We start from the raw sequence: 26,302 nt of genomic DNA, 5'->3' as shown, positions 1-26,302 counted from the left end.
CTCGTCTGCTGACTGTTTAAGCATTTGCCTTTTCAGAAGAAATTTGAGTTTAAGATTTATAATACAAACCTCAAAGTGTCAGATATTATACTTGGAACTTGGAGTTTGCAGTGAACGGACAGCATTCAAGGTCATAAAAAGAAGAAAAAAAACAATCATTAAAGTGCCATACAAGTAGTCCATAGGACTTTTGCGCTGTACTCCAAGTCTCCTAAAGCCATATGTTTAGTTTGCATTAGGAACAGACTGAAATTTAACTCATTATTCACTGATAATCTTGCCCTGCCCTAAAAATGCATCTAGCTCAGTTCAAGTCCAGAATTCATTTAATCAGAAAACATTGGTGGGCCACATTTCAACACATAATGCCGATGCAACCTTTGGTGGAAGTTATCAGTGAATAACAACTTAACTTTATCACTTTATAACTTAATAGTTCATCACACAAACTTATCATTTGGCTTCAGAAGACTTGGAATATAGCACACAAGCCATATGGACTACTTATATGACACTTTTATGGTTCTTTTTTGTATGGGTGGGTAAAAATATAGATTTTCCGATGCATTGCGATCTTCATTTGAACAATCTCGATATCAATTCAGACTCGAAATCCCAAGATCGATTTTTCACTCTATGTGGCAACCCTCAATAATGCAAGAAAATCACTCGCATGTGCAACCAAATCTCAATCTATGTGACTAAAAATGTCTATGATTAGCCACTGGCTAGTAAATGTTCAGATTTCACTCACCAGTGATTGAGTAGTACAGTGGTAAAGACGTTATTAGCACAGAGGTCCTTTCACTGCGTGGTGTAAAAGTTTGGTTTAACCTGTTCCGAGCTCCACAGATCCAAATGTCATTGAATAATGTATCTTTCTGTTTTTTTAACAGTCAGTTGTTGATTAAAAACATACAAAAAAAAAAACAACAACAAAAAAAACATTTAAGTCTAATTACACATGGATGTTATAAAAAACCACACACATCTTCTCTCATTATAAGCGCTTATTGGCTAAAGCCGCTAGTCTTAAAGAGACAGTACCGATTAAACACATGCTCTACATATCAATGTAAATAATTGTAAATAATACAAATTATGTAAGTAAACAATAAAAATGTAAAAATATATACGCAACATAATATATGCAATTTTAAGACATTAACTGATGGAACAGACTGAATTTGAACATTTTTCAAAAGCTAAAATGTAACCAATTTGATGAAAAACTAATGATAAAACATAATTGGTAAAATGTAGATTTTTGAATTGTACTAGAAGGTTCCTTTATAATTAAGAGCATTAGCTAAGAGAGATTTTTTTTTTATATGTGAGCAAAATGAACACTGCAACAGAAGTATACCCATATGAATTGACATTGAATCGAGATCAGAATCGAAAACTTGTGAATAGAATCGGGAAATCTGTCTCAATACTCAGCCCTACTTTTTTTTATCCTTTTAAGAGCATGACAGCCTCTGGTCACTACGCTCAGTTATTGTATGTCAAGAGCTGCATAACTAACATTTTTATTTTTTTAGTTTTATAATTGTTTTTATTCCTTTAAAAAAACAATTCAAGAGATGCTTTATTTGTTTAAAGAGTGGATAAAAAATTAAAAGAAAAAAAGAAACCTTATTAAGAAAAAAAGAATAAGTACACACAGGAATCCTTTCAAATTCATAAACCTTTACAAGAACAACAAGCACTCAAACTTTAAAACAGTGTTTGAACTACAGAGATTACAATAGGTTGATATAATAATCTCCATAAATCCTTTCTGTCAAAAACAAGATTTACTCATTCAATGACAACCGAAGCCTGATCAGTGCCAAAGCAAACAAGTCCATGCTGAAACTGCTGAATATCTCTGCCGCACATGTCAGAACATCACGAACACGTTTCATGTGTGACAGAGTTTAAATCTCAGGGCTGTGCACAGGAATGCAGGCGCTTTATACAAGCCTCTCAATAGCTCTGTAGATTGGATTGATAAGTAACATACAAAACATTAAGTATTCATATGACCTAAATATATACAGTATATGATATAGAATATTAAATATTCATGTGGCCAAGAAAGTGAAATTGCTAATTCTATCTATATTACTTTAAGCCTTTATTTGTCAGTTTAAATTTTATTTGTATAATGCTTTTAACAAATTTGCAACTAAAAATAGAAATTTGGAGTATATTCACTCAAATATCAGAGCAGCCAGAAAGATAGAAATATTCAACAGTTCTTTTAAAACAGGGTTTTGTTTACATTATAGATGGATGGTTTCAGCAGCATTTGTTGTGCCAAAGCAAATATAGAGGCAAAATGAAAATGAAACCATTAAATTCCATTTTTATTCATTCATTCATTCATTCATTCATCCATTCAATGAAATATCTGACTGGATGCCTGTAAACATAGACAAGCTTCTTGACATACTGTTTATATAATGGACATTTTCATGTTTACACCCTCATTCACATTAAATGTGAAATTCTTTCAAATAATCATTGAAAGTTCTTTAAAAAGAGTGTGCCTTTTATAAAGGGAACATGTCTAAATGGATATAAAAAATATTCATCACATTTCAGGTTGCTGGTAGGCCTAAATATAGGAAACACCATGACCATTTCCCACCAAAGCACTTGGTTTGAATACTAACATATACTGAATGTTGTATTTTTTTCATTGATTTCTATTGATAAAGAGTTTTTGTACAGTAGATTGATTTATAAATGCCCTGGGTTGAAAACACAACCTTTGATTCACATTACACTGTTAAGAAGCAGTTTTCTGTAATTAAGTTCATGTTTAATCAGTAACTACAGAATCAGATTCCAGAGTTTTATAGCTAATGAGCACTTCAATGATCATGTCAGGTAGAAAATGTGTTTGTCGTGCCGCTTTTATATCTGGTACAAAAGTACCGACAACACTACTACACTGCACTGCAACGGGACACTTATTTATAACCTGAAAGTGAAACAGGAGTGTAGCATAGATATCTCAGAATCCATAGGTCAGAATTCAGCATCTCTAACTGACATGAAGCATGTGTGCAAACAAATTCCACAACTAGTGCATTATACAGTATAAATACTAACAGTTATCTCAAATTGTAAAATAAAATAGTTTACTCAATTTAAGCTTAAGTTTTTACTATTCTTACTAGTTTTAATTAAGTTACCGTTACTCTCTAAATCCTAAAGTTGTCATTAATCAAATCATTTAAGTGGTCCTAATTAAACAGTACTTGAAATGTCACATTATGGATAAACTCAAATATATAACTCAAATATATACGTTCTTTAAACTTTGGTTTTGTTGTACTTCTAAATCAAAATTGCAGCTGTGTGAAATACCCATATGCCCTTGACTTGAATAAATGATGTATGTTTGGTCAAAACATGGGAACTTATGTAAAAAAAACATAAAAAAACAAAAACAAATGTTATTTGAAAATGTATATAGTTTTAATTCTTATGACTATTGTTGTTGTTCTTTAGTAGCTGGTTGATAGTTGTGATTTTTGTGAAGTCACCATGAGGGTGATTAGTGTTACCTCTGGTAAACTTGGAGCCTGTTCAATTTAAGCCATTCTTCTTTAATCAGTTGTACTTTACAGAAGTGCAGATTTATGTGCACTAAGAAGTACTGAGGAGAATCAAATGTGCCATATGTCTAACTGAGATTCCAGTCATAATTTCTCTTATACTGTATAAGACTATGCTATAACTCAATTTAAATAGTTAAATAAAAAGTTAACACTTTATAATAACTACACGGTATAAAGTATTTGTAAAGCATTAGCTTATAGTTAATTGATCATTTATAAATTATTGTTCCTACATTATTAATACATTAATATGCTACATATAAATAGTATTTTATTTGTTTCTATTCACTTTAGCAAATGATTTATTATTGTTTAATAAGTTCATATATAGGCAGTTTGATAATGTTTTTTATCCTTAGTAAACAGTTTGTTAATCATACCTAACTGATGTATTTTAGTTGATGCAAACCAGTGGTAAAGAAGTGTTTATGAGAACATTAAGAAAGCATAAATTCATAGTTAATAAAGATATGAAATATGTAATGAATAGGATACAAATTTCTGCTTAATAAATGTGTATATTAATGTTTATGATACACTTACTATTAAATCAATTAATGCTTAATAAAGGTCGTAATAAAGCACTTACTAATGGCAAGCTAAGCATTTTGCGTGACTTAATCTAAAGTGAAAACTATATATGCCTAATTAAACATTTATTAACATGGTTCAACAGTAAGCATGGCCATTTGGCCCGGGGCCAGTGTGAGAGTTTCAGTTGTCACTAAATCTTCCGCTGATCTTGTAAATGTGTTGTACATGTGTCCTAGTCTGATTATTAAACCACAGCAGCCTGTGATTTCATTTAAGAAATATCCAGTTCTCTTGTGTTGCACGCTTCAAAGTGATGTGTGAAGGCACTGACCTGCTAAAAACACCACATTATGACTTCGGTAATCTATGTATTAGATGACAGAATGTGAAATGCTCATTTAATGTGAAGCGCGCAGCACATTCCAGACTGTTTATTTAATGAAATTGCAGCCTCTTACGGTGTAACAATCAAACGACCAAGTAGCGAACTGCTTATCCAGAAGTGTGAAACTTCTGTCAAACAGACACAAAAACTAACACAGTGATCCATCAAAATAAAAAGTTTGGTTTAAATGGATGTGTGAAATGGAAGAAATTATGACAAAAAATATATTAATACTGCATAGTAAAAAATTATTTTAATTTTAATAATAATAATCATTCAAATCTTAGGACGTTTTGTCATACTGCAGACATTTGTACATTAAATACTGTGCTTGTATCTTTTTACTACATTGATTGGTACCTGAGATACAAATCCGCCCCTGCAATTTCTCGGCTCAGAGCCGGGAAAGGTAACATGTACGGCATTACAACGTCACTTGTACACTTCAGCACTTTTCACTAATGGAGTTTAATAGGCACTGAATTGGCAAAATATAATTTAAATTCAATAATATAATGTTACATGTTTTTTATTTTTTTTGCCATTTCATCGCTGTCATGTAAACGTGGTGACGTGCTGGCTGTTTCCAGAGCACACGCACAGACCGTAGCGGGATTTTTGGACTTTCCTTCTGGAATCGGATTCAATTTAATTAAATATTTATAGTAGGTTCAATGGTAAAACTGAATTAAACAGTCATTTTAATTGCCAATAATGAGAACAAGTCTGCTCATAAAGCTTAAAGCTTTAATGCTAAAGTGGCATTTGAGCAATTAAAGGATCTCTTTTAATAAACTGGATTTTCCTCTCTCACTTTTATTCCTGTACTTTTGTGTTGTGTCTGTTTTTTTGTTTTGTGTCTGTTTTGAGCCTTTGTGATTGAGATGCTGTGGAGATGGTTATTTTACGGCCAAATTTTCAGAGTAGTGGATCATTAATAAATGTTTAATTAGGCATATAGTGTTCACTTTAGATTAGGTCATGCAAAATGCTTAGTTAGCAATTAGTCAATGCTTTATTATGACCTATATATTTTAATGGTGTTACTAAAACAGTAACAAATACATTAATTATTTTAATAAATGGCACTTTTTTTCCCAGATCAAGAAGAAAAAATTATGGAATCACCTTGTAAATTGCATTTCTAAAACAAATACCGGCACAAGTCTAGAAATGCAAATTAGTCAGCAGATAAAAGAGTGCTTACAGACCTTAACGAGATGTTGGACTTGGCTAATTGAAAGGAAACACGGCCCCAACAAGAGAGTTGTCAATTGAAACAATGGAAAGGATATAAAACTCCTTCAAGAAGGAAATCCAACATGGAGTGTGGCAAAAGAAGTTGGTTGTTCCCAGTCAGCTGTGTCTAAAATTTGGTGCAAGTATAAATAAAATGGGAAGGTTATAAAAGGAAAACATACGGGTAGACCAAAGAAGACTTCAAAGCGTCAGGATAGAAAACTCAAAGCAATATGCCTTGAAAATAGAAAATGCACAACAAAACAAATGAAAAACAAATGGGCGGAAACAGGAGTCAATGTTTCTGACAGAACTGTAAGAAATCGGCTGAATGAAATGGGATTTACGTATAGAAAATCCAAATGAAAACCAGCACTAACACCTAAACAGAAGAAAACAAGGCTTACAGTGGGATAAAGAGAAGCAATCATGGAGTGTGGATGATTGGATGAAAGTGATATTCAGTGATGATTCACGAATCTGCATTGGACAAGGCGATGATGCTCGTACTTTTGTCTGGTGCCATTCTAATGAAACATATAAAGATGACTGCCTGAAGAAAACAATCAAATTTCCCCAATCGTTTATGATATGGGGTTGCGTGTCAGGTAAAGGACCAGGGGAGATGGCAATCATTACCTCAACAGTCAATGCACAGGTGTACACTGAAATTTTGGACACTTTTTTCATTCCATTGATATAAAATAGGTTTGGAAGTCATTTTTCAGGATGATAATGCATCTTGCCACAGAGCAAAGAGTGTTAAAGCTTGTCTTCAGGAAATATCAACTCAATGACATGTCCAGCAAACAGTCCGGATCTCAATCCGATTGAAAATTTATGGTGGAAATTGAAAAAAACTGGTCCATGACAAGGCTCCATCCTGCAAAGCTGATCTGTCAACTGCTATTCAAGAAATTTGGAACCAGCTTGATGGAGAATATTGTTTTTCATTAGTGAAGTCCATGCCTCAAAGAATTCAGGGCATCATAAAAGCCAGAGGAGCAGCAACAAAGTACTAATTGTGATTTTTTATTTTTATTTTTTATGATTCCATAATTTTTTCCTCAACATTGTGTGATTCCATAATTTATTCTTCTACTTGATCTGGAAAAAAAATATGCCATAAATTAAAATGATGTGATTTAATTTATTTGAGGGAAGTTTCACAAAGCCAGAATGTTCAGCTATTAAACAAAAATAGTTTTGTGTCATATCTGTGATTAGTTTATTTGCTACGAAGTAAAAAAGCTGGGTGAACATCCTCTAAGTGTGGTGATTCCATCATTTTTGCCAGGGGTTGTAGCATTCATTCATCAAGTTCCGAGTAGTGTTATGATTGTTAATGAAAACTAACACAGAAACATATTCGTTAAGTACAATACAAAGTAGGCTACTGGAAAAACTGACTGCAAAACTAACTAAAATATAATCGAAATCACTATCTAAAATGACAATAGATAGTGATAACACTAGACGGCCCTGAGAAATAGAACGTGTAATAATATTTCAATTAAACTAGTAAATGCATTAACTTTGGCAGCCCTAAGATACACAAACTAAACAGACATAGAGTGACAACTAATGAAAACTAAACTAAATTGAAAATAACATTGATACTAAAAACTAAATTCAAACTATAATAACCCTGCTTCCAAGTAGGAAAACAAAAAGCAGTCAAATTCAGTTTCTGATTGGAAGGGCACATCCACCTCTGTATTATTATTATTATTATTTTTTTTTTGGCAATTCATGTTTTTACAAAAGGTTACAGCTGCTGATCCTGCATCAGACTCCACTCGGGGTGTCATTACCACTTACTCCCACAATCCACTACTGCAAGGCTTAATATAATCCCACTTTAATACCCCCTGTGGGATCAGAAGGATTACATTTTTATATAACTTTTAACACTGTATCATCAGAATAAAAGGAGATGGCCTGATTGTCTAATATTGATGTTATGCTGTATAAAATGGATGGGCTGGATGTACTGGGATTAAAAATTCGTAATTAAAAAAAAAAAAAAAAAAAAAAAAAAAGTTTCAACTTAACACCTGAAAATATACAAAATTGTATTTTGTTTCAGGATTTAAAAAAACTAAAAACAAAAGAAATGTTATGACACAAATACCAAGAAATTCTTACAGTCATATTAACTTTTCAATTCAACATTGCACTGAAAGAGAAAATGTTAATTTTTATTTGAAACAAATTTTCACTAGTGGTCTCAGACTTTTGGACCCCACTGTATGTTCAATCCCCACAAAATAAAGACACCTCTTCCCTCATCCCCAAACACCCAAATATGTTGTCATGATGATGAACTCCATGCCTCCCCTCCCCAAAATGATTGGGCATCCATTCCTCTGAATATTACAGCGAGCTCTGCGTCATCAGAGGCAGTGATTGGAAGGAGTGTTGTTGCAAGAAAGATATAAAGAAAAAAAATGTCCTTTGCTCATTCAACACTGGTAGCAAAAACAATATCTGTCTGATAACAGAATATCCTTTCGGGTAGAAGCCGTTCCTGTGTGTACGACATGAACAGAGGAAGGGGACGGTCATGGGAATCTTGTGATAAGGGTTCATGATCTGACATGTATGTTCTAGTCATATCTGTGCATCTGTCACTCCCAAGAAAGCAGCAGTCATTAAGCCTTCAAAGAAATGTTGATGGGGAGATATCGAGGGGATGTGTGTGTCTGTATATGTGTGCAGTGAATAAATCATCAGGCGTTCCTCCCTATAAAGGGAGAGTTCACCCAAAATGGAAAATTCTGTCATCATTTACTCACCCTCATGTTGTTCCATACCCATATTATTTACTTTTGATGACAGAATAAATTGTTTTGCTAAACTGTCCCTTTAGCAGATCAGAAATGTGTGAGAGATAATAAACAAAGCTTGGAAGACAAAATTATCTGTGTACATTCTGCGATAAGCTCCTCCGAAAATGGTCAATGATTTGGCGGGACAAAAATATAGCAGATCATCACTGTGGCATCCGCTGAGCCATAAAAGTGAACTGAACAGGGTGTGATCCTGGTCTCTCTCTCTCTCTCACACACAATTTCCATACTGTTGCTATGGAGACTGGTGCATGCCTCTGAGATTCGATGCCGGGAGGAGGTTGCTCCACCTTGTTGCTTTACCTTGCAGAAAATCGAGACAGTTTTTATGGAGAAAAGGAAGTGTAATACAAAAAGTGAGGAGCAAAACAAGAGGTGGAATCATAGAAAAGGAGATTGTGTTACGGGACTATGACATAACAGCCTGTCTCTAGGGATTATATCTATGAGTATACACCCAAAAATGTCCTAAAACACCCAGATATGTAGTAAGTAGCCCTTTGGCAATGTCAACACTAATACGTTTTTGTTTGAAAATGCATCTTTCTCTGTTTTGTTCCATCCACACAGGGATGGCGTTTTTGATGTCAAAAATGTAGTGTTTTTTTTCTTTGATAGTGTTGTTACAAATAAATGTTACTTTGTACAACCTTTACAATGCATTCCTTCAAAGGCGATGGTAAGGTTCCTCTGAATTGCTGTCCGGCAAAGGAACATGAGGGCAACTGCATTTCAGATCGTACATGGAACGTCGATTTTTCACAAGCGCAATAAGGGGATTTAAGAGTTTTCATTCTTTCAGTGAGGACGAGAAACTTTTGGAAAACACTTGAAAATGGCAGTACGGATGGAAAGCGTTTAGAAAACAAAAATGCCGTTTTCAAATGTATTCGTATTAATGTGGATGTAGCCTAAGAGAGCACCATACTGCTATTGTGGCTCTATTCGAAACTCAAACACTACATGGCTCACGACCAATACACATTCCTTACCTTTCTTACAACTTATTCAATGAGGAAATAAAAAAAAAGGTTACATGTTTTTAGTCATTTTGTGAATTATCTTCAACTAAAAAGTTATTTCCATCAACAAAAATTACACTACATTTTAGTCACAGTAAAACTGACTAAAATGAGTGAATATGGCATGACGAAATTCATTTGACTGTGCGCGAATACACAGGCAGTTGGCTCATGCATGCTACGACTGCTATGAGATACTGGATTATTTCTCTTCAAGAGTTTAGACCCATAAAGATGTCTTCATATTCCTTCAGACTCAAGTTTATAAATAAAGGTACTGTAACTCCAGACCTCCTCACACACACGTTCTTGACGTGCACATCCACGGTTGTTGTTTCTAACTTCGTTTCCTGATGTTTAGCGGCAATTACATCTTCTTCTAGTGCTTCTTCGTGACAGCAACGGCTCAACTGTGAGTGTTGCCACCTTATGGACCCAATAATTAATGCAAATAATTCCAGATGCATGCGCATACTGCACGCTTAGAGTATGCGTGGTTAGAAAAATTGAGCCGCACGCTTTAAGTGCTCGAACAATCTGTGAAACTTGCGTCACATGTCCTGTACGCAGACGACTGGCGGTTGCGTCTGACTGAAGTATACTTTGGGCTTAAACCAAAAGACATTTTCCTCAAAAGACAAAAATTATAGCTAAAATAAAAAACTGCGTAACAAATTAACACTGTGAACCCACAGTTATTCCAATTCAACCACATTACAAACTCAGAATGAGCTAAGAATATAAGTCTATAACTTGTTTCATTTGTAAGGATGTCATACAGATCCTCAATACAGCTAGACTTCAAGAGATTTTGTGTAATGATAAACACAATGGAATCAAGGTACGCTATTTCTAATGTAATTTTTTTTACTGCCGCTGACGTATTGCAATGCAGATATCGATATAATATTTTATCGCCATCCCTCTGACAATTCCCACCACTAGCCCAGTACCAATCAGATGCCATTCGTTGAGCCAATGTTGCTGCATCTGGCTGGTTGGAACGCTCCAAAAAACGAGAGAGTCAAAGTTTTACACTTTTGGGGGGAGTCAACCGACAAATGGCTTACTTTTAGTAGTCTCTGCACATTACATTGGGATATTACCATCAGTAGTTTTAATTACTATTATTTATGGTTAACAATAAGTGTACATCTAAAATAATTTGTGATGGGCTGCACCAATTGTGGAAGCTCAGTGATGATCTTTGAAGACCTTCAACAATACCAGCATCTGCATTAGCACTATCTGCAGACCTGTTTCAGCAGATTGCATCACTCAGAAAAGAAATAATGTGAAGGAAGAGAGGGAGAGAGAGAGATGGATGACAGGGCACTAAAGAGCACCAAAGGTCAGTGATGAATGAGAGTGCTTTTCTAGGTGACTATTAATAGCAAGAGTGTGGAGATCTGGGTGTGTAGATCAAAACTAAAGATGGTTTAGCCGTTGCCCCTTTACCGTAGTTGATTCCTCTCCTTCCTCATTACTCCTTTCTTTCTCTTGTTCTATTAAGCTCTGACATCAACAAACCTAACCATTTACTGTTTGACCTACACCCTGATATCTAACCTGTGCCTTGCCAACAGGAGCTAAACTGCATACACTGAAAAGTTGAGCCTTTTGAGATCATGTTGTACAACATGACATATTCTTTATGTATACTACACTTCCAAAACATCAGTAAATCAAGACAGTGCTTAATTGGTGAACTTCACATTGGCCCTTTAGTAGCCCATACCCCCGCCCCCCCCCCCCCCAAAAAAAACAAATCTGTAAAAAAAAAAAAAAAGATACCTAAAAAGTTATTGGTCTTAACGCTCAACTGCTGCAAAAAAAATAAATAAAAAAGACAACAATTTTGATGCAATGGGAGTAGATCCAAGTAGAATACTGTAATCATGTGTCACTTTTCGCGGTTTGTTAATTACGGCAGTTGTACTGTAATCTTGATTATTTATTTGATTAATTTTGTAGAGGAAGGGCCATTCTCACTCTAGAGAGCATTTGACTCGACAAAAACTTGGATATGCCCCTGAGTGCAAGGTAAGTCATCAATATTTTTGGTCCGTTTCCTCAGAGAAAGACTGCCATATGTGTTAATAAAAGCAACAAAAGTCCACTTTTGATTTCAAGGGGTCTTTAAAGAAAAATCCACTAAAAGCCACTCAATCCCTATAGAGTACCAAAGAAAGATGGTTTTCCTCAAGCTTAACCCAGCAGCTCCTCCCCTCCATTTCACTTCCTCATTTCCTACATCCGCTTACCTCGTGTGCTGGTAGCCAGGTCAGCCACTTTCTGAAAGGCATCCAGGAATGCTGCGACTGCAACCACAGTTGTCCTGAAAAAGAAAATCACACACACCTGGTCAACATTTTGCCCTTATTTATATATATATATATATATATATATATATATATATATATATATATATATATATATATATATATATATATATATATATATATATATATATATATATATATATATATATATATATATATATATATATATATATATATATATATATATATATATATATATATATATATATATACACACACACACACACACACTGATGAGCCAAAACATTATGACCACCTGCCTAATACTGTATGTTGTTGGTCCCCCACGTGTGGCCAAAACAGTGCCGACACTCCGAGGCATGGATTCTACAAGACCCCTGAAGGTGTCCTGTGGTGTCTGGCACCAAAACATTAGCAGCAGATCCTTCAAGTCCTGTAAATTGCGAGGTGGAATTACCGTGGATTGGATTTGTTAGTCCAGCACATCCCACAGATGCTCAATCGGCATTGAGATCTGGGGAATTTGGAGGCCAGGAAAACACCTTGAACTCTTCATCATGTTCCTCAAACCATTCCCGAACAATGTGTGCAGTGTGGCAGGGCGCATTATCCTGCTGAAAGAGGCCACTGCCATCAGGGGATACCATTGCTATAAAGGGGTGTACCTGGTCTGCAACGATGTTTAGGTAGGTGGCATGTGGCAAATTGACATCCACATGAATGGCCGGACCCAGGGTTTCCCAGCAGAACATTGCCCAGATCATCACTCCCTCCACCGGCTTGTCATCTTCCCATAGGGCATCCTGGTGCCATCACTTCCCCAGGTAAACAGCGCACACCTACACGGCCGTCCACGTGATGTGAAAGAAAATGGGACTCATCGGACCAGGCAACCTTCTTTCACTGCTCCGAGGTCCAGTTCCGATGCTCGCGTGCCCATTGTTGGCACTTTTGATGTTGTCAGGGGCCATCATGGGCACTCTGACCGGTCTGCAGCTATGCAGCCCCATACGCAGCAGGGTGTGATACACTGTGTGTTGTGACACATCCCTCCCGTAACCATCATTAAAATTTTCTGTGACTTGTGCCACAGTAGACCTTCTGTCAGTTCAGACCAGATGGGATAGCCTTTGTTGCCCTCACGCATCGATGAGCCTTGTGCGCCCAACATCCTGTCGCCTGTTTGTGGTTTGTCCCTCTTTGGACCACTATCGGTAGGAACTCACCACTGCAGAACAGGAGCACCCCACAAGCCTTGCTGTTTCAGCGATGCTCTGACCTAGTCATCTGACCATAACAATTTGGCCCTTGTCAAAATCACTCAGATCCTTCCTCCTGCCCATTTCTCCTGCATTCAACACGTTGACTACGAGAACTGATTGTTCGCTTACCATCGAATCTACCCAGAACTTGACATGTGGCCTTGTTAGGAGATGATCAATGTTATTCGCTTCACCTGTGAGTGGTCTTAATGTTTTGGCCTTATATTATGTATTGGTTTATGTATGTATGTATGTATGTATGTATGTATGTGTGTGTGTGTGTATATATATTTGAGAGCATCATGTGTGCTTCATTGTAAGCAAGGAAACCTGTTCATTTGTACAATGGATTTAGCATGGTAAAACGTCAAAAATATATTATTCATTTTAAGTCATAACATTTAAAAAAAATAGTAAAATAGTTTATATTCAGTCTTAAAGAAATATTCTGGGTTCAATACAAGCTAAGCTCAATTGACAGTAAGTGGCATAATGCTGATTACCACAAAAATTATTTCGACTCATCCCTTCTTTTCAAAAGCAAAAACCATTACAGTGCAGCACTTACAAATGGAAGTGAATGGGGCCAATCAGTAAACGTTCAAATACTCAGTTTCAAAAGTATAGGCACAAGGCATAAATAACATGTGTGTTAACATGATTTTAGTGTTATAAAATCACTTACTAACCTTTTTTTTAAAAATAGTTATAGCCAAGTTATAACTTAAGTTATAAGCCAATTTTACAACTTTGTTGCCATGATGATGTAATGTCAACAAACCTTAAAACCCTAAAACTTTACAGCTCAAATAATACACAAGTTTTAACAGAAGAATTAATATAAGTACTTTTATCAAATTAAACTTTTTTTGTGGAAATCAACATTATGCCACAAACTTAACTTGTATTGAACCTTTAATATTCCTTTAAATTAGAGTTTAAGCTACAAGATTTTCAATGTGGTTTCAGACTTTTAAACCCCACTGATTGTACAAGTGGCACCTGGTCGTTTACTTCAGTAGGACTCCGTAAAGGATGTTATCAATGGTTATTTCATTGTTGAAAGGTTACTGTTGTTGATGGGGGTTAGGTTTTGCTATCTAAAGAGACGTTTAGTCACTACGCTGATTGCTAGTTTTCTGTGTTTGTCTGCCAACTGCGTACAGACTCTTTAAAGACCCATACTGTGCACTGATAAGACTTGAACCTAAACGCAACGGATGATATACTTTCAGCTACTGAGTGGAATGGAAAGCGAGACAGTATGAAAAAGGAAAGTCAATGCCTGCACTGGCACTACAAGAATTCCCCCTCCACGTGCAGAATGTCTGACACGAGCAGACAACTGTGAAACCTGATCGCATATTTCCACGGCAGCATGCAAAGGTTTGACTGAGAGGTCATGTGGCAGAGCACATAAACGCCCATACAAAAGCACGCCGTCCATGTGGGGAAGATTCCAAGGATCTGATCTGGTTTTAGAATGCATGACGCAAATGGCAAAACAGATAATAGGCAGGGAGTGCCACAGGCGGTCTACGCTACTGTAAAAAAAAATCCAGTTACATTTACAGTAAAAAACTGGCAGCTGTGGTTGCCAGAAATTCACAGTAAAAAATACAGTGGCTTTACAGGGACGCAATTTTGATGCCTGTATATTTTAAGGTGCATTACCATCGTTTATATTATTACATAATAAACTTGATATATTAACCTTCTGAAACTGTAAAAATCAGTTTTTCACTTTATAATGTATTGTTAATCACCGTAGTAATTACAGAAGGGCACATGATGACATGAAGTGCCCTTCCTGGAGCAATGACCAATAAACATGTAGAGACAGTGCTCAGTGTCACTCACACAAACACTAAACACCACCAGGGTAACACATGTGAAATTTAAATAATGCAGTATACATTAACTAAACTGCATCAAATATAACACAGAACACCCCAAAGCACATAACTTATATTAAAAATAAGAAGAAATGGGGGCCTGTGTAGCTTAGCGAGTAAACAACGCTGACTACCGCCCCTTGAGTCACAGGTTCGAATCCAGGGCATGCTGAGTGACTCCAGCCAGGGCTCCTAAACAACCAAATTGGCCCGGTTGCTAGGGAGGGTAGAGTCACATGGGGTAACCTCCTTGTGGTCACGATTAGTGGTTCTCGCTCTCAATGGGGCACGTGGTAGGTTGTGCGTGGATCGTGGAGAGTAGCATGAGCCTCCACATGCTGTGAGTCTCCGCGGTGTCATGCACACGTGAGCACAAAGAGCCACGTGATAAGATGCGTGGATTGACTTCCTTTAAAGACGCTCGACACGCAAGTTTTGCTTATTAGTGGAGCTTGTAATGAATAACATTTCTAGACGGCTCATTATAATCCGATGGTGAGTCACTTAGGGCAGGAAAAAAACACTAAACCGTCTGATGGCCCATTTCTATTGGCCGGGCATTCATGGGGATGTTCGTAGGTGGTGTGCGGCATGCCGTGAATGTCAGCGGGTGAATCCCGCGGCCACCCCAAAAGCGCCATTGCGCCCCCTTCCATTGCTTGAGGTCCCCTTTGAAAAAATTGCCATGGACCTTGTCGGGCCATTAGAGTGAAAGGCACGTGGGCATCGCTTTGTGTTGGTTCTGGTGGATTATGCAACGCAATATCCAGAAGCAGTGCCTCTGCACAACATATCAGCACAAAGTGTTGCGGAGGCACTCTTCTGAATAATCTCCCGAGTGGGGATTCCAAAAGACACTACTTTTATGTCACGTAAACTAAGCAAACTGTATGAATTAATGGGGATTACATCGATTCGGACCAGCGTTTACCACCCCCAAATGGATGGCTTGGTCGAACAATTTAATCAGACCCTAAAGAATATAATTTCGTAAGTTGGAGCACAGAGACTCTCGTAATTGGGACAACTGGCTTGAGCCCCTCCACGGGGTTCTCCCCATTTGAATTATTGCGTTGACCGTGCAATGTGCTCGACATCCTACGGGAAAATTGGGAGGAGGGACCTTCAAACAGCAAAAACAAAATTAAATACATTCTTGACCTGAGAGCAAAACTCCACACACTGGGGCAATTAACACAGGAGAATTTGCTCCAGGCTCAAGAACGTCAAAGCCGGCTGAATAATACTCAGCTACAGGAGTTTACACCGGGAGATAAAGTCCTTGTATTATTCCCCACATCGTGCTCTAAATTACTCGCCAAGTGGCAAGGACCCTTTGAGGTTAAACGGCGAGTTGGGGAAGTCGATTATGAGGTTAAACAAATGGATAGAGATGGAGCATGTCAGATTTACCACCTCAATCTCCTAAAACTGAGGAGGAGCTCAGACCAGAGGTGAACTTAAGCCACTGATTGAGTCACCCCGGTCACTTGCGGAGATCACCTCTCACCATCACAAGTCACGGAGGTTGCCAGGTTGCAAGGATAATTCTCCGACGTGTTCTCGGCCTCTTCCTGGTCATACGAATCTCAGAGTACCATATTGAAATGACCCCAGGGGTAGTGGTATACAGTCATCCCTACCGATTACCAGAGCACAAAAAAGAAGTGGCTGAGATGGGCAGGACTCATGGCAAACCCAAAGAAGTGCACAATTAGGCGGTTGAAAGTACAGTATCTGGGCTTCCACTTGGGTCATGGCCAGGTGCGGCCCCAAATTGATAAGACCGCAGCGACTGAAGCCTGCCCGAGACCTAAGACCAAAAAGGAGGTGAGATAGTTCCTGGGGCTGGCTGGCTATAATCGTAGGTTTGTGCTTAACTATTCGACCGTCACCAGTCCGCTGATTGATCTGACTAAAAAGGGGGCGCCAGATCCAGTCCAGTGGACGGAGCCATGTCAACAGGCGTTCACACGGGTGAAGGCTGCACTTTGCGGCAGGCCGTTATTTCACTCTCCTAACTTTGCTCTCCCTTTTATCTTGCAGATGGACGCAACGGACAGGAGGTTGGGAGTGGCACTGTCCCAGATGGTGGAGGGGGAGGAGTGCCCCGTGCTGTACATTAGTCACAAACTCTCACTGAGGGGGACTAAGTACATCATGATAAAGAAGGAGTGTTTGTCCATCAAGTGGGTGGTCCTCACCCTCCAGTTCTATCTGTTGGGGCATCCTTTCACCCTCTGTTCGGATCATGCCCTGCTCCAGTGGCTCCATCGCATGAAGGATGCCAACGCACGGATCACCCGCTGGTATCAATCTCTCCAGCCTTTTAAGTTCGAGGTGGTCCACAGACTGGGGGCACAGATGGCTGTGGTGGATTTCCTCTCTAGAAATGGGGGGGTGGGGGGGGAGTAAGTGACAGGCCGGATGGCTCCCCGGCCTGAGTCGGGTGATGGGGGTATGTGGTGATGTGGGCGTGACCAAGTGATGTCTGAGGAGAGCGAGGCTGGGAGAGGAAGAATGGTAAGGATTGACACCTGTGGAAAATTATCTCTAACAGCTGTTCTGTGTTGCAGTGAGAGCTGGAGGCAGTGGCGGATTTATCCATGGGCGACGGCATCTTGCGGAAAGGGTGGGGGGGGGTGTCACGTGGCACCCACTCAGACCTCCCCCACCCCCAACCCCATCAATAACTTTGGGGGCGTGTTGAAGCGGGTTTCGCCCAAGGCGCCATACAATCCCTCCCCACCCCCGTCAACAACTTTTACAAGCTAGAACCGCTACTGGCTGGAGGGGAATAAAAGGGCAGTCCAGACCACTAGAAGGGAGACAGAGCGACACACAAGCGGACTGTGTGTGTGATCGTATGTGCTGAAAAGCCAGCAGTGTGTGCGTTACACTGAAAAGTGTGGGAAATAAAGACTCACGTTAAACTGTTTATCCGGCTCCCGCTTCCTCCTTCAACAAGAGAACTTGTAAACTATTACAATCAAATATATAAAAATGCAACCATTTAGTCACAGTCTGGCGCCCTGATATTTAGCCACAAAATATATAAATGACCCAAAAAACTGTCATTTTGGAGCGCAGCACTTAAACCTCTTTGAACGAGACGTGATTACAGAGCATGCGAGCCATGGATTTCATTAGGGACTTCCCAAATGCCACTCCCAGTGCCCTAACATTATGACCAATGATCACAGAACAGCATCTAATGCTTGAGATGAACCTAACCAAAAGGGAAGTTCACCAATTCTTCCAAAATTTCAAAGGAGTTTATTTGGGAGTATCCGACTTGGGACTAGAGACACTGGTCATGAATCATGATTTCTCACGACAACACGGCTAATCCTAACACAGCAAGTAAACGAAACAGTCCCAAACTCATCAAGAAACGATTTGTGGGAAGACCATAATGGTGAACTTGAAATGGCCCTTTAAAAGTGGTGGGAACAGAATTTCAAAACATTTTCTGTTCTTGTAAGTTAAAGGGTCTTGAAACCTTGAAACAAAGGTAATGTACAGTATGTTTACATATTAAGCTCTGAACAAGCTGCAATAAGCAGTCTAAGCGTGTATATAATGTCGCTCTTGACCTTTATATGCCTGGCTTGATCAAACAGATAGGGTTGTTTGCCGATCAAATTTCAACATATTTACAACAGCCTGTGTAAACTAGAGTTGTAGAGACAATGAATGGGTATGACTCACAAACTAATGAGGGCAATGTAGGTTAGAAAGATATTCATTAAATATAAAAATGCATTAGGACTATCTCTTTAAAGCCTCATTTGGAATATAATAACATTTGCTAAGTAGATATGTAACCAAGACAGAGGATCTCAGTATTTCTGTTGCGGTTTAAATTCAAAATATTTCACGGCTTGGTATACACTCCACCAACACACATGAAGGAAACCAATGTTGGCGATTTGCATTACTCTCTCAGTGGTGTAATTTTACGAGGCCTAAACCGCAGCACTCTTTAAATTCCAGAGAACTCACTGAAATTAACCCTTACGTAGATGCATGTTGTGAAAATATGATGCTATGAAACAGAGGATTATTTGGTCTGAAAACATGTCGTAAATTGGCTTGGCCTACTTTCCAAACATTTGTTTCTCTGTTCACGTTATCGTGAATGAGTTATTTAGCGCCAACTTATTCTTGGAGGTTTTGGAGAGCTGACCATTGCTTTGTTACTTTCTAGGAAACAAAGCTTTTGGTAACTTCAATTTATTATTTTACAATCACACTTCGGGTTGAAAATCGAGAACCAGTTCTTTTTCAGAAGCAGTTCTATTATAATAATAATAAAAATAATAATAAAAAACAAGAACCAAAATGCTTTTCATCATGGTCCGTCCCTAACAAGCCATTGACAGTTCTCGAACATCTGCATTTTTCTGAAGATGTGGATGGAACAGCATACTACTTGCTACTGAATCTAAAGTACCATGGCAAAAGAAATTATGCTTTAGTTGTTGAATGTAACAAAAAAATATACAGCGTAACTAGAGTCTGAATCACAAACAAATGACTCTTGAGCAGGTTCTCACAGTCTCTGTCAGTCACAAATCAGCTTCCTAAATAAAGAATCATTAATTAAATGTTTAAGGAACCAGAATCCCAAAAGTTGAATAAAAACAAAAATCATTAAATTACTTATGATTCACATCCCTAATGACTTTGGGAAACGATAATCCGTTCTTTATTATTAAAAACTACTGGAACCGTGTGATTTTCATGACTTTTCTGTTCTGTTAATGGTTCTTGAACACACAGTGCGACCAGTCTAGTCCGATTCCCGAACAAATGACTCTTTTCAGCCGGTTCTTTTCAATCTACAGCGCCAAATATATAGCGTGACCAGTGTAGTCCGATTGCCGAACTAATGACTCTTCTGAGCTGGTTCTTTTGAATCTATAGCGTGAAACACACAGTACGACCAGTGTAGTCCGATTTCCAAATGAATAACTCTTATGAGCTGGTTCTTCTGAATCTATAGCATGAAACACAGTGTGACCAGTGTAGTCCAATTACCAAATAAAGGACTCTTAAGAACTGGATCTTTTGAATCTAGAGTGTGAAACACACGTCCGATTCTCCAACAAATGACTCTTATGAGCTGGTTCTTTTTAATCTAAAGCGCAAAACACACAGCGTGACCAGTGCAGTCCTATTCCCAAACGAATGACTCTTATGATCTGGTTATTTTTATATGACTTTTGCCATGTCCATAAAAACTGCATTTCTAATTTACAATTATTTCTTACACAAAAGTAAGAATCATTAAGGAATTGTAATTGAATCTGGAATCATTACATTTTATCCCAACTTATAACAGCCCTATACTGCTTTCTAAAAGCTCTGTTTGCTTAAAGTTCAACAAAATCTGTGTAAAATGTGTACAAACGAAGACATCTCGCAAACACATTGCAAACACCTGAAGCATTTCCATCTCACACATGCATTAAGTGCAGCAGGGTCATGCATTCTCCACAGCTCAAGTAGAAACACAAGATCAGGATTTAATGACAACAGCAGATCTTCACAGGCTGCACATTATGGCCACAAGCAGTGAGGAAGGGGCTGCACATTTCCACTGAACTCTGCACAGGTAGACGCCTCCATTTTAAAACAGCTTGCCTTCCTCAGGGCACTACTCAACCGTTAAAATAAAAGCCATAAAAAATATCACAAATGTTCCCACACAGCAGTAAACATTATCATGAACACACAGACAGAAATGAACCTCTTACCTGAGCTGAGACTGCAGCTTCACAGCTTTGCTGATAAAGTCCTCCCAGATAGGATAACTGTTCTGTAGATGGAAAAGAAATATGTGATTAATATTATTACTAGATTTCTAAGGAGAACTTTGATGTCCAAAGGGTTAATCACATAACAAACATGGCGATGTTAAAGGGAAAAAAAGTCTCATTGATGGTGACGGGTGACACATTAATAATGGTTTGCAAAGAAAGCCTTTCTTTCCATTTGCTTTTTTCAACCAAAGGAAAAAAACTAAACAATAACCACTTCAGCAAACCTTATTAAAAGTACTTTGGTGGTACCATGGTACTATGACAGTATTATCAAAGTACTTTCATATACCACTGTACTGAATGACTACCAAATTAATTTACCATGGTATTAACATGGAATTCCAATGAATACCTTGTTGGGTGATTCTCACGAAACCTGTGAAAAAAAATGTCCAGGTCCCATTTAATCCCAAATCAATACATAAAAATAAAATGAAACCTACATTTAGCACCACTAATGTTTTTTGCATGGTGACATGTTCAGGACACTTAGACCCCACGTACACATGTGTGGACGTTGTATTTTGGCTTCGCTATACACAACGCATTATTTAAATTCATTTAAACTGACTGATCTTAGTTCAGAAGACTCTGTGCTGTCATTAAAGGGTTAAACTTTCGACATACAGAGTCATGTGACAAAACAACATGGCGCTGACCACAGCAGAGTTTGTCTTTGGGAGAAACGCCAACAAAACCACATCTGGTAGGAAACCTAATTAAGTTTTTCCATTGAAACCTGTTTGAGTCAAAAGATTAGAGTCTCTAGTTTCATCCGATATGCAATTTTTTAAATCCGAGCGATTTATCGCGAAACGCCTCGCTACTAAACACAATGTACATTAATATGTACTTTAGCACATTTTTTCCTTAGACATCCCATATTTACTGTGCATTATCACATGGAGAATCAATGGGTTCATCCAAAAGCTGAAAACTTTTGCTTTCAGAGGCTTTACATGGAGTTAGGATGCAAATAAGGTGCATTTCAAACTTTTCTGAGACCAGTGCAGACAGACAGCACATTGGAGGTTAAGTCATGCACTAAATAGGAAGCAAGGCAGCATCCCTTGCTACTGTAAGTGCATTCAATCCAAACTTCCTATTTAAAGTTCAGTTTCAGGCTGCAGATAATGTTTGGACAACTCAACATGTTTAGCAGACATGGGACAATGGCTATAGCTTGGTATTATTTAAAATTTCACAACTTAGTCCCACAGTCCACAAATGTTACTATACATTTTTAGGAAAACTATTTGCTCTAGAAAATTATTTATTTATTTATTTATATGTTTCTTAAGGGTTACTAGTTCAAAAAGTCAAACAGGGAACTAGAAAATGCACACAGCAGTCACGCAAGGGTCCCAGGAGGATAAAAAGCGGACTCTTATTAAGTTGGGATGCATTGTCTGAGAGCACTTCAGTACAATTCTTCAGTTTATGGAATGCACTGATTGTCTGACAAATTTTGACAGACAATTTTATTCGATGAGTGGATGACTCAGATAAAAGTGGTGAGGTAACTCAACTAGGTCAAGTGCAATGAGTTTCTATAGACCAAGTGAATGAATCACCTGATCAGGTTTGATTGCGTACAGTAGGCAGCAAATGATAAAATACCACCTCTCTGAGTTTTAACCGGAGGAACACTGTCAATCTAAATGCAATGGTCTATTGGCCAAATTCTCATAGCACCTGATAAATATTTCAGAGACCTGGTACCTGACCCCATCACCAAGTTACAGCAAAGCATTACACACAATAGACTACATAAATGCTTTACAAATAGGCTGCCATGGTGAGTCAATTTGCGCCATTTCTTTTTCCATCCAGGTCTTTGTTGATTAGACAGCATATATGAAAATGACCAGATACGGTCAATATAAATATGTATATGTTATACTGTGTACAATATAATACAGCCCAGCCTACATGATGTCTGTTAAAATTTTGGCCGGTGCTTTCCAAAAGCTTACACAAAATGTTTCATTAAACATATCTAGTCTCATATGTGTTTGATTACCTTACAATGACATGGGCTTTACACCAGCTGTCATTTCTTCCACATTTAGCTCTTCCCACCAGTCCTAAAACCTCTGAGGTCAACGGAATTCCAAAATTCCTTGGACTTGGAACAGGTGTGCAACTATCAGCCCAATCTTTTTTGAATTTGTGAATCCTGATAAATCTGTGTACATCCTGGCTGCACACTGACACATCAACCTAGATTTCAGACATGATTTGCTCATGATTAATGAATGGACTGATGTGTTAAAAAGGGAAATCTGAAGTGCAATGATGCACACAGCCAATGCAGACACAACAGAGTGAACCCAGTCAATCCATATACACTAAAAATAGGTCAGTATCTCAACCATGCATGTATTCAATTGCATATGAGACCCACAAATACAACAGCTGCATTTGTGCTGCAATGTTAAGATATTGCAAAAATCGAAATTCAGCAATGCATATGTGAAATATGATCGAAAAAAGCATATATGCAAAAATGCATATGTGATTTGTTGGGGCAAAAACCATAAATGCATGTGTAACATATGATTGCACATACCTAAATATATCAATGCATGTGAAATATGAATGCAAAACCCTAAATGTAGCAATGTTTATATGAAATATGATTTCGAAAAACCCAAATGCATTAAGGCTTTGGTGAAATATGACTTCTGGCTATAGTGCATCTGAATATGACCTGTTTCAAAAAAGCAACTGGTTTGCCAGTCTGGCTGGAGTTTGACAGTCTACTTACACATGCAAACAGTGATAAAGAACACACTGGACAAAGACATTTTATTTATTTTTTTGCATGCACAGAGTAAAAAACAAAAACACCTTTACCTTCATGTCTGTGATAATGGTCTGAAAGAGTCCACCAAGAGCACTGCACTCTTTCTCAATTACAGCCTCCATTTTTCCGCTTTAAAAATAAGTTAATGGTCTTTTTAGCTGTTTGCAGCCCCAAAAAGCAATAAGCCTTTTATGTATATGAGATCAGTTTGAAATCCAGGGTAATAAAAAACAGGTTTCAAATCGGATCCAACCTCTGTGGGTATGTGGTGAATATCAGTCGATGGAGTGGGGCAAAGACAGATTTAAAAGTCCCTTTCTGCCCCACGATAACACACACTCCATGACTCTAGGTTGAGTAACATAATTATGTGAATCCACCTGGATTATAAAGGCAAAAAAAGAGCAAAAAGGAACATCCAATGACGTTTCCAATCCAAACTAACTCTGTCGAGCGGCTGAAAACAAAACAAACACCGTGGCGACTCCGTGAATCTGAATCGCAGCTCAGCTCACAGCTGACTGTACACACAAACGCGCTCCCGAAACTCAACGCGCGCGCTCGTAGCGCCCCGCCCCTTCTCCCCTGCAACTCAAGGCGCGGCAACGCCACGCCCCTTAAATGGTTATTACTATCGACTCGCTCTGTAAAAAAGACTGGTTGCAGGTTCGCCTACGTTAGAGAGATATTCAACATGCTGTGAAAATATATGCACAAAGGATTTAATAAATAGAGGTTGATTCATTAGGCCTGCATTAACGTATTTACGATTGATTTTGTTGTTATTTTAGTCGCGGTTTCTTCTTCATTTTCTGTTTTGTATTTTTACAGTATTTTCTTTCTTCATTTCATGTTTGCTTGACTTTGATTTGTGTGCTCCAAATATTTTTTATAATCACTGATTGTGTCTGCACTAGGATAAATGAGTTGCATGGCCTGCTTGTTTACTATTAAAGCAGGTGTGTGTTCGTTACATAGAGCATCTGTCGCCATCTGGTGGTGAATAACCTCATAGCAGCCTAATTTTGTTCAACGTTTCACGCGAGCCTCACAAAAATATATTTAGTTCCCGCCAAAATCCCATCCTTACTACAGTTACTGTAAATAACTCCATAAATCCACATATTAGTGCATAAGATAAATAAATATATACATAATTAAATGTGCGAGAATATATACAAATAATTAAATAAGTGCGCTAATTAATGCAAAAATAATACAAAATAAAACATAAATAAATGGTTTAAGAAAGGCAAAAATGTTAAAAAATGTCAAAAAATGGCCGCAGCGTGAGGAGCGCCACACTGGTTAGTCTGCTGCTTACTCTTGCAGCTCTTTAAAACGTTTTTGTTATTAAAAGTTTTTATTGATTCCATATAATAATAATAATAATAATAATAATAATAATAATAATAATAACAATAACATAATATTTGGAATCACATTATATTATTTACAACCCTTCCTCCCGAACATTAACCACCCCACCACCCAACACAAACAGATACCCCAGTGGTCAAATACAATTGACAAAGACACACAAACAGACAATAAATGCTTAATGCCCTGTTTGGGCCACTGGAAGGCGCCCGGCTGGACAGTATGCTGTCAGAGCCAAAGCTTCGGATTTAGACCAATTGACTTTGTATCCTAAGAATTTGGAAAATGAATTAATAATTCTGTGGAGGCAAGGCATCGATCTAGTAGATTCAGAGACAAATAATAAAATATCATCTGCATAAAGCAAAAGTTTATGCGCCATACCTCCCGCCACCACCCCTGGAAAATCATCCTCCTTTCTTATCGCAGCTGCTAATGGTTGCAGGGCAAGACAGAACAATAATGGGGAAAGAGGACAACCCTGCCCCTATCCAGAGTAAAATAATCTGAAATTAATCCATTTGTTTGTACCGCCACTACAGGTTGTCTATAAAGTAGCTTAATCCAACCAATAAATGTACTCCCGAACCCATACATTTCCAAAATTTTAAAAAGATAATCCCATTCTACCATATCAAACGCATTTTCGGCGTTAAGTGAGATGGCAGCAACCGGAGACTGTTCATTCTACTGACCACATGATATTGATGAAGCAAAATGTTATCAGAAGAGCTACGGCCGAATAAATCCCACCTGATCTATATGTATAAGAGATGTCATAACCTTACTTAGTCAGTTAGCCAAAATATTTGACAATATTTTTACATCTAGTTGGATCAGGGAGATTGGACGGTAACTCTTACACACACACGGATCTTTGTCCTTTTTAAGAATCAGACTGATCCGGGCTTGTGTCATGGTTGGAGGAAGCTTTCCATTCTTTAATGATTCAGTATAAACTCCTAACAAAAGTGGAGCCAGTTCTGTAGCATATGATCTAAAAAAAATTCAGCAGCAAAGCCATCTGGCCCCAGAGCCTTGCCTGTAGGTAGGGACTTAATTACCTCGTTAAGCTCCTCCAAGGTTATCTCAGAATCAAAAGAACTTTTTTGCTCAGTCGTCAGTTTAGGGAGATCTAATGGTTCCACAAAGTTTCTAATATCCTCATCAGTATAC

At 38.0% G+C, this 26,302-nt stretch overlaps 1 protein-coding gene across 3 annotated transcripts in view; it reads right to left on the bottom strand.

Annotated features, from left to right (window-relative positions):
* Nucleotides 1–24,245, bottom strand: part of LOC127454379 (protein MTSS 1-like) — a 101,116-nt gene extending 76,871 nt beyond the window's left edge. For all 3 annotated transcript variants that reach the window (XM_051721544.1, XM_051721546.1, XM_051721545.1), the window contains exons 1-3: nucleotides 23,797–24,245; nucleotides 20,872–20,933; nucleotides 11,914–11,987 (exon numbers count right to left, since the gene is read on the bottom strand). In XM_051721544.1, coding sequence (XP_051577504.1) covers nucleotides 11,914–11,987; nucleotides 20,872–20,933; nucleotides 23,797–23,868 — 208 coding nt within the window. In that variant the 5' untranslated portion in view covers nucleotides 23,869–24,245. The remainder of the gene's footprint in view (nucleotides 1–11,913; nucleotides 11,988–20,871; nucleotides 20,934–23,796) is intronic.
* Nucleotides 24,246–26,302: the final 2,057 nt, after the last annotated feature.

Source organism: Myxocyprinus asiaticus, chromosome 16 (genome assembly GCF_019703515.2).
Source record: "Myxocyprinus asiaticus isolate MX2 ecotype Aquarium Trade chromosome 16, UBuf_Myxa_2, whole genome shotgun sequence".
In the NCBI taxonomy this organism is placed as follows: domain Eukaryota; kingdom Metazoa; phylum Chordata; class Actinopteri; order Cypriniformes; family Catostomidae; genus Myxocyprinus; species Myxocyprinus asiaticus.
Note: the sequence above shows the minus strand (reverse complement) of the source record. Positions and strands in the feature narration are given on the sequence as shown.